This window comes from Otolemur garnettii, unplaced genomic scaffold (assembly GCF_000181295.1).
Source record: "Otolemur garnettii isolate 467f Iridium unplaced genomic scaffold, OtoGar3 scaffold00008, whole genome shotgun sequence".
NCBI classification, from domain to species: Eukaryota; Metazoa; Chordata; class Mammalia; order Primates; family Galagidae; genus Otolemur; species Otolemur garnettii.
In genome coordinates, this window is record NW_003852403.1 from 7,898,676 (window position 1) to 7,908,780 (window position 10,105).

A 10,105-nucleotide genomic window follows, 5' to 3' on the forward strand; every position below is an offset into this window, starting at 1 on the left:
AGCAGTCTTATTCATAGCAACCAAAAAGTGGATGTTCATGAGTAATAAATAGATTAATAAAACATGATATATTCATACAACAGAATATTAGTGTAAAAGGCAGTGAATTACTGATGCATGCTGTGGTGTGAGTGAACTTGAAAAACATTATGAAATGTCCAGAACAGGGAAATCCAGTGAGACAGAAAGCAGTTGTGGTTGTCTTAGGCTGTAGAGGATGGGAATGACTGCTGCTGGGCATGGGTTTGTTTTTGGAGTGATGAAAATATTCTGGAATTAGACAGTGGTAGTGGCTGCACTGTGCAAAACCACTGAATTGCACACTTTAAAAGAGTGAGCTGTGTGGGTATGTCAGTTATAACTTAGAAGAAAGAAAGCCTCCAATTTTCACCTTGCTGTTGAAACCCTGCCCTTCAGAGGTGTGAAGTTTCTTTGCTGCCCCTTGAGAGACTGAGACTGTCTGCTTCCCCATCTGCGCACACAGGAAGGCCCTTCTTCTCGACCCCTCCATCACATTCCCGGCTCTCCTTTTCCTACAGCTGTGGTCCTTGGTGGCAGGAGGTGGGGTGAGGTGGGCATTAGTACAGATTGTTGAGTGTCACCCTGGCCCATAGGAGAGGAGACCTGGCTGCTACAAGGACCGGGAGCATCTCTGAGCTGCTAGGCCCCTGGCCCTCCCGGACTAGGCTCTCTCACCTTCTCTAGGTGTGGGCGACATGCTCTGGCAGTGGGCTGCTCTCGAGGTGAGAGAATGGTGGGGCAGCAACAGAGGAACAGGGGACTTGCTCCCCACCGGGCCTAGGGGCAAAGGTCCACCCTGCAGGACAAGGCCTGTTTTGTTGCCTGGTTCCTCCCACGCCTTGTAAACTTGAAGAGGCCCTTGCAGGGTAAATGGTGCTGTTTGCCTTGCATGTTTGCTGGAGGGATTTGCAGGGCTCCCCAGTCCTCTGCATGATTTATCTCAGAGGAAATGAGGCAGCTCTGGAAGGGGGGCCCTGGACCTGGGCCTTGACCTCTCTTGCATTGGAGAGCAGCAGACAGGTGCTTTGTCTTGTGTGAGTGAGGGGAAGGGCAGTCTGGCAGTTCTGTCTCTGGTCTGGTTAACTGGAATCTGCCACCTTGGATTCTTCTGGGCGGGACCAAGAGTGTCCAGGAGATCCTGGAAGGAGACTGACAGGCCTCAGTTGAGGAAACAAATGAGAGGATGATTTTGCATCTTTGCTTTGCTTTCTTTCTTAAATCGAAATAATGCATATTCTTTGGTTAAAAAAGAGTAAGACTTCAAATAATAATGAAGGCACCTAGCCCTTCCTCGTCCTGGCTTTACTTTGTAGAAATGACTGGCCTCTATTTAAACTGCTTGGGATGTGTATCTTTTTTTTTTTTGAGACAGTGTCTCTGTCCCCCCGGGTAGAGTGCTGTGGTGTCATAGCTCACAGCAACTTCAGACTTTTTGGCCCAAGTGATCCTCCTGCCTCAGCCTCCCGAGTAGCTGGGACTACTACTCCCAGCTGCAATGCCTAGCTACTTTTTCTATTTTTAGTAGAGATGGGAGTCTTTGCTCTTGCTCAGGCTGTTTTCAAACTTCTGAGCTCAAGTAATCCACTTGCTTTGGCCTCTCAAAGTTCTAGGATACAGGCATGAGCCACCATGCCCCGCTGGGATGTGTATTATAGATTTATAACATGTTTTATTTAACATGTAGTTTTGTTTTAATTTCCTGAAATCTGTCCTTTTTAAAAATCCGACAATATATAAGGTCTCACAATTAAGTTTGCGCACTTGTCCTGGAGTAAGTGCTGAATATCACTGTGGTCACCTTCAAAGTACTCCCCTTGTGAAGCTGTGCACCGAAACACCAAAACTTACTTTACCCTTTAAAGTAACTTTGAAGCTTTTTCTGGAATGGTCATCAGAGCTGTTGTATTATCCTTGGTATCCTGAATGTCAAATATCCTGCTTTCAATATTTCCTCTATCTTTGGGTAAAGAAAAGACAAAGGGCTGGGGGCCAGAGCAGGTGAGTAGGGAGCGTGTTCCAATTATGGTATTTGTTTCTCATAGCACCATGTGAACTGGTACATAGTTGAGCTACAAGAGCCATGAGTTGCTTGTGAAAATTGAGGTTGTTTTGTCTTTTTATACAGCCTTTTCAGCATTTTCAAATAGTGAACTTGGTTAAGTATTTGTCTAGTTGGTATAAATTCATAATGAACAATCTCTCTGATATCAAAAAATGTTAGCACCATTGTTTTTACTCTTAATTTGTACCGATGGAACTTTTTTCATTGTGGAAACCTGGCTGATTTCCATTGCCCACTTTGTTTCAGGGTTGTAGTGGTACACCTGTGTTTCATCACCAGTGATAACGTGGCCCAAAACATCATCTTGCCTCCTGAACAGGTCTTGGCAAACTTTAGACTCTCTTTTACCTTTGTTCATTACTGAGCTCCTGTGGGACCATTTTTGCATACACCTTCCTCAGGCCAATATTTTTAGTGAAGTTTTTTTTGTTGTGTTGTGTTTTGTTTTTGTTTTTTTTGAAACAGCCTTACTCTATCACTCTGGGTAGGTTGCCGTGGTATCAGCCTGGCTCACAGCAGCCTCAAAATCCTGGGCTCAAGGAACCCTCTTGCCTCAGCCTCCGAGTAGCTGGGAATACAGGCACCTACCACATTGCCTCGCTTTGTTGTATTTTTGTTTTACTTTTAGTAGAGATGGGGTCTTGCCTCTTGCTCAGGTTGGTCTCAGATTCATCAGCTTAAGTAGTCCAGGCATGAGCCACTGCACGTGACCCAGTTCAGATTTTTCTGTTTCTCTATTAATGTTTACTTAGCCTGCTATGTTACTCACAGTCAGCCGACAGTTTTGTTGCATAATTTGATGGATTTTTACAGTTTTCAATAGTTATGCTTGTTACTGGCTGCCTTGACTTCTCTTCATCAGTGACGTTTTCTCTCCCCTTAGAAAAACATTTAATCCATTTGTACACTGCCATTTTCTTCGTGGCATTATCTCCATAAACTTGGATTAATGTGTCCCTGATAGCTCTTCCACTCTTGCCAACTTTAACAAGAAATTTATTGTTTGTATATTGCTTTAATTCAAGGTCTGACATTCTTGGGGCCACAACAAAAAACATGCATCAACAGTAGTGAACGCCACTCAGCAAGATACGGACACGCGTCAGCATGAACCCAGCTGTGAGACACTGATAGAGCAAGGTTATGAAACCTTACCGAGTTGTCTGTATGCACAGTGATGCCACTCTATGTGCATGGTGGCAAGTTTGTGAACTTAATCATCAGACGGTATTATGGGTCTCTTTACGTTTTCTGTAAGTTTAAGTATCTAAAATGGTATTTCATAGTTTCACTGTCAGAAATACATTAATCCCATTCTGTGTATGTGTTGAGTGTCTTGGTTGTCAACACATTTCCCCCATTACAAACAACTTTTCAGTGGACACAAGTTTATCTTTATACTGTTTTGTAGATAATACAGTAGGACTTCTGTAGTTGACCACCTCCTTAAGTTGATCAATTTTTCACAGACCAGATAAGTATCACGTGTACATATCAGTAGGCCTAGGTCCAACTGACCAGTTTGCTACAGTCCTTTGGGTGGCCAACTTAAAGAGGTTCTACTGTATTTTCAGGTTTGATTCTTAGAGGCAAAGTTGCTGGGTTCAACTCAACGCACATTTTCTTTTTCATGGGTTTTGCCAGTTTATTTGGAAAACTTGTAAGCCCTCCCTTCTCTTTCTTCTGGCCTTTTCTTCTGTCTTTAAAATACACTTCTTGCTTGTAATTCATGAGTTAATTTTCTTGCAGGTTTCTGGGATTAATGCCCTTTCCTGGCCTGGAGGAAGGAGGGGAGGGGCTTTTCTGGGTGTTTGAGAGGCATCCCTTACTGAGAAGCAGAGAGAAGAGTGTTTCTGACCAGTATGGAGTGCAGAAATGGGGGAGCACCTCAGCCTGTTATCTTTGGGCAGTCCCCCAACCCACCCCATGTGACTTCTAGCCCCCCTCCCAAGCCTGCTCTTCACCCATCTGTCTGTGCACAGACCAGCGGGGGAGTCATCCTAAAGTCTGCTTCCTCCCTGAAAGGAGAAATTTGTTGGCCTTCATTTTAGAAATCTGGGCCAAATTTATTTTATTTATTTATTTTTTTTGGCTGGGGCTGGGTTTGAACCCATCACCTCTGGCATATGGGGCTGGGGCCCTACTCCTTTGAGCCACAGGCACTGCCCTGGGCCAAATTTAAATGTTCTCTTCTCCATTAGCCTTAGCTGGGATGCTAAACATTTGGCTGCAGTTATGTGTGTCTATGTGTGTGCACGCATGTCATATCCATGTGGAATTATCTAGTAAGAATATAATCTTCTAATCAGGAAAAGAATTCTAGACCAATAGATGGGGTTGCCTTACCAGTTCTCTGGTGTTAGCTATGGCCTCAATTCCTCAAATTTCTTGAGTGGCTGTTCATGACATTGCACAGACAGGATCCTGAGCCATCCTTAAAGTTGAGACGTGCTTGAGGTCCTATGAGCCTTTGTGAATATCTGGATGGTGTCCTGTGGGAATATTCTTTTTGACTCTAAGGCTACAATGAGAACCAGAGGCTGGGAATTACAAGAGGTAGAGTGTAGCTCACAGGACATAAAACCCCATACAGTGGGCTGAATGTGGAGATAAACTTGGTAGAAATAGCACAGGACTTGATTTCTCTCCCCGGGGTCTCTTCTGACCTCAGATTCACATGTTAGTAAAGCTGGGTCCACCATTAGAAAGGGCCCCTGGGTCTGTTCTGGATTTCCCCAGACCAGCCCTGTCTCACCTGGAATTTGTGGCCTACCCTGGCAGCCAGAATCACTTGGCCTGGATTGTCTCCCATGCATGGATCCAGGTTCCTCTAGGTTAGGGGACTTATAGGATGATACCTCAATGAAGAAAGGCTAACCCCTGTTATAGACCCCAGATTCTGTTGTGCACTGCTGTGTCAAAGCCCTAAATGATGTCTTTGCATCTTTTCAAAGCTGCCTTTAAAATTAATTTGTCTCTTACCAAGCTCGGAAGGCTGCAGAGCGCTTTCCCCTGATCTCCCCAGGGCTGCCACCTTGTGGGGAACCCAGGCAATGGCAGCAGTCTTTGTTCAGCAGTTAACCACACTCATTTGGCTTGGGGATGTTCAGCAAGTAAAGCATTTGAAATTATTTTTACTGGAAATTTTGAGGTATTTCCCTCAATCAGGGATCTCTCATCTAATGCCGGACCTTTTTCAGATGGGGTAGAAGGCATTGGTTGATTAGACATCAGAGTACTCTCCTTGCCTGTCTGATTGTGACTCTGTCTTTTCTTCTGGGGTGCCCTTTTCATCACTCAGTGATGGGTGCTGTGTCAGGTGATGTTCTTGGTGTCCTCAGTTTGTCCTGCCCTTAGCCCAAGTCATGTTGGCCAGGTGATTTATGGACAAGAATAACATTTACACCTTCTCAGACCAGAAACACAATCTAAGTAGTTTTAAGATTTTAGTGGGAAAAATAAAACCTTAATACTTATTAGAAAAAGCAATGAGGATATCTTTCTGATCTCAAGATAGGAAGAAAATAATTTCTTTTCTTTCTTCTTTTTTTTTTTGGTGACAGAGTCTCTGTCAGCCTTGGTAGAGTGCTGTGGCATCATAGTGCACAGCAACCTCAAACTCTTGGGCTCACGTGATTCTCTTGCCTCAGCCTCACAAATAGCTGGGACTACAGGTGCCTGCCACAATGCCAGGCTAGTTTTTCTATATTTAGTATAAATAGGATCTTACTCTTGCTCAGGCTGGTCTCAAACTCCTGAGCTCAGGCGTGAGCCACTGAGCCCAGCCAAAAAAGAATTTCTTGAATAAAACAACCAAAGCACAAGCCATAAGGAAATGACTGGTAGATTTTAGCATGCTAAAATGTGAAACTTGAGTATAACAGAAGATACTGCAAGGAAATTTAAAAACCACATGTTGGGAGAAGATTTTGAGATGACTATAACTGAAAGGATTAGTATCTGGAATTTAAAATAACTTCTACAGAGGGAAAGAAAGGAAGAGGGAAAGAAAGAAAAAGGCTGGGAGGAAGGGAGGAAAAATTCAAAAGATATGAACAGGCAAGTCATAGAAGAGAAAATGTGTATAATCCAAAAACACAAGGAGTGCTGCCTGTTCTCTCTTGTAATTAAGAATGTAAGTTAAAAAGAGGCACATTTTTTTGTTGTTGTTGTTCATAAGATTGGTAGTACTTTGAATCTGACCACTTCACAGTAGCTAAAGAGGTGGAAGCAACTTTAGTGTCTGTCAGCAAGTGGATGGATTACAAAAAATGATACATTCATACAGTGGAATATTGTTCAGCCTTAAAAAGGAAAGAAATTCTGACACCTGCTACGACATGGACATTGTGCAGGCACAGTGAACTTAAGTGAACTAAGTCAGGCACAGACAAATACTGTTCGATTCCACTTATGTGAGTTATCTAACTGAGTCAGACTCAGAGACAGAAAGGAGCATGGTGGGAAAGGCTGGGGAAAGGAGAAAATAGGGAGTCTTTATTTTTAGTAGGTGTAGAGTTTCAGTTTTGCAAGATGAAAAAGTTCTAGAGATTGGTAACTGTAAACTTAAAAATGGTTAAAGTGTTTAAGAAGATAAATTTTATATAACTATTTTATCAAAATTAAAATTTAAAAAAAGATGTGACCCTACAACACCTTGGCAAGGATGTGTTAGTGGCAGTAACTTTCAGAACTCCTATCTACAGCTGGTGGCGGTGTAAGTCTCCACTTTGGAGAGCAATTTGATACTGTCCAATAGGTGTAAAAAATTTGCATCCCAAGACTTAGCCACTTACCTTCTGGGTAAGGAGATTTATTTATTTATTTATTTATTTATTGGCTGGGGCTGGGTTTGAACCTGCCACCTCCGGCATATGGCGCCCTACCCTTTTGAGCCACAGGCGCCGCCCAAGGGTAAGGAGATTTATACAGTCATGTTCACGGCCGTATTATTTATTATAGCCAAAAAAAGGGGGGTTGGAGACAAATGTCCCTTAATGAGAAGAAGAGTATATTCACCCAATGAAATATTGCCTGCATCAACTCCACTGAATCTCAAAAGCAGCAGTGAATAAAAAGAAGCATCTATGATATAAAACCATTAGAATTTATTTCTAATGATTCTTTTGAATATATAGTAGTTTAAACATTGTGTGTGGAGATGGTCAGTAGCAAATTCAGAGGAGTGATTCCTTCTGTCTGGGAAGAGAAGGGTGCACTGGGGGCTTAAGAAGGTGTTCCTTTTTTTTTTTTTTTAAAGAAAGATTTTAAGTGGCAGAGTAGGTTAGGATCAGTGGTTTCTCAGTGTGCATTCCTGTTCTGCAACAGTGAGCCTTTTTACACAACAGTGAAGATTCTGACTGCCGGTGGCACCTGTATACAATTTTTAAAATGAGTTTTGTATTTTGGTGTTTTGTTAAGATTTCCCTCAGAAAGAATAGTTTTGCTTTAAAAATAAAGGAAAAGGAAAAATGATCTTGAAATAAGCTGGTTTCCTCCTTTTTTTTCCCCCTGAGGCATTTAATGGAGGCAGAGAACCGAGCTGATTTCCTGTTAGTAATCTGTAGTCTTGGGATCTAAAGCTCATTGGCTCTTGGAGGAATGAGCTCACTTTTCTTGTCTCTATGATTCTGACTTTTAAATTAAGTCTTCTCTTGCTTTTTGTGTTCATTGAAGGCTGATACTATCTCCATAGAGGTCTATTCCATAGTCCCAGGCTCTGGTAGCTCAGGGCCTCTTCTGAACAAGCCTGGTGATTCCTGGGCTGTTTTAGATGGAAGGGCCAAGCCAGCTTTTCTGGTTTAGTCCTGTCATTTGAGAAATCAGGAAACTGAAACCGGAGAGGTGGAGTGACTCACCCAAGGGCTCAGATACGCTGAGGTGCTTCATTGGACTTCTGTATTACCACTCAACCCATCCTCTTGGTTTTTTTTTTTTTTTTTGCTTCTGTAGAACAGTACCCAGAATGACCTTTAGTACCTGTGATTCAGAGTAGAACACCCTCTTGCTCAAAAATCTCCCATGATCTCCATCTCATCCAGATACAGTCTTTGCTGTGTGTCCACTTCTCCAAGCCTCCTTTTGAACCCACTCTGCCCTGGGCATTGGGCTCTAGCTTTCCTGCTCTGCATTTCTTTGTGTCCCTAGAATACATCAGGTGGCTCAGGACCTATAGCCATGCTCTCCCCTCTGCCAGTGTGCTCTTCATTCTTAGAGAGGCCTCCCCAGGCCTTCTCTCAGCTGTTTGCTCTGCTGATTAAAAGTCTCTTGCCCGTTATTCTGTTTTATTTATTTTATTCGTTTTTTATTTTCTTGATAGTCCTTATGCTCTGAAATGATGTCCTTTGGTCTGTGTGTTCACATCTTCCCATTAGGATAAAAGGTCCACAGGACAGTATGCTTCTGTCCTGTCCATTATGACCAGTACCTAGAACAATAATGGACACATTAGGTACATACATGGAGTGCAGGGTGAGGTCCCCAACACTATCTCTAGGTTCTGTGATTTGCTAAAAGGACTTACAAAGCTAGTATATAATCATACTAAGTGATTAAAATTTATTATAACAGAAGGACACAAAACAGAATCAGCAAAGGAGGAAAAGGCACATGGGTGAAGTCCAGAGGAGCCAGCCCATAGATTTCCAAGAGTCTCCTTCCAGTGGCCCCCAAACGGGACACACTCAGTTCTTCCAGCCTGGGACCTATTAGAGACTCAGTCAGTGCCCAAGCTTTCTACCTGGGGCTGATTGTGTAGGTACCTTCTACTGAGCAGGGACCCAGATTCTAGACTCCCAGCAGGAAGTAGGTGTTTGGCACAAGCCGTGCTGTGTGTGCAGTCTAGGTACAGGCCACTCTCAGCGATGAAGGATAGTTCACTGTTGGCACAGAGAACTGTTTGCCATTCAGGTTATCTAGTGTGGGGGTAACCTAAGAGTGCAAGTACCCAATATGTTTAAGACACCAGTTGAGGGTCAGCCTTGCTGGCAAACCTTTCAAAGGATGGAAATCTTAGCCCTGCTGTGTTAACTGTTCTCTGCACAAAACTTAATAAATACTAGTGAGTCAGCTTGGCGTGACTGCAGGGCCTCTAGAGTTGGATCTTGAGACTCTCAAAGTCCTAGGGTAACCTCTTCCCATGTCCTGCCCATGACAGAAGTGAGAATTGTGAGGTCTTCCCCCACTCCCTGGACCCCTGGCAAGTGGGACTGTCTGTGGTCCCCAGGTGTTAAAGCACAACGGGTCATCCGAGATTCTCAACAAGCTGTACGACACGGCCATGGACAAACTGGAAGTGGTTAAGAAGGATTATGACGCCCTGCGGAAGCGGTACAGTGAAAAGGTGGCCATCCACAACTCGGACCTGAGCCGCCTGGAGCAGCTAGGGGAGGAGAACCAGAGGCTGCTGAAGCAGACGGAAATGCTGACCCAGCAGAGGGACACGGCTATCCAGCTGCAGCACCAGTGTGCCCTGTCCCTGCGGAGGTAGGAGTGAGGTGTGGGTGCCCAGCCACTGCCTGGGGACAAAAATAGCACAGGTTATTGTGCTTTTTCAGGCACAAAAACCTTCTGTTCGGGAAATCCGTTCCTGATATCGCATGACTTGGGAGTTGTGGCCCTTTCCTGCATCCGAACAATCTCAATGTGTTCTGGGCATTGTGTTTCTTAGGGTCTCTGTATGAGCCACTCCCTTGGTGGTGGTCACCCACCTAGCAAATGAGAACAGAAATTATCCAGGGCATGGTATTTTCTGTAGTTGAAGTTCTCATCAAGGAATATCATCTTCAGAGAGGTGGTATCTACCTTCAAACTGTGTTGCATAGAACTCTGACCAGTTCTTCAGTGTGTTCATCAACTACACATGAACAATATTGTCTGGGCATCAATAGTTTAGGAATTGCCAAGTTGAATCCAGACAAATGTCTTTGTTGCAGGACTTCTCAGGGCTTTCATTGTGGTGCTGTGTACCATATAGAGATGCAGAGTTTCCAAAACCTAAGTCATGAGAGCATGCACACAATG

The 10,105-nt window shown here is 43.7% G+C and overlaps 1 protein-coding gene across 1 annotated transcript in view; it reads left to right on the forward strand.

Moving 5' to 3' along the window:
* DLG5 (discs large MAGUK scaffold protein 5) overlaps positions 1–10,105 on the forward strand; it is a 150,445-nt gene that overhangs the window by 77,812 nt on the left and 62,528 nt on the right. Inside the window, exon 6 of the mRNA XM_003783744.3 lies at positions 9,309–9,568. Within this exon, the coding sequence (XP_003783792.2) occupies positions 9,309–9,568 (260 nt within the window). The remainder of the gene's footprint in view (positions 1–9,308; positions 9,569–10,105) is intronic.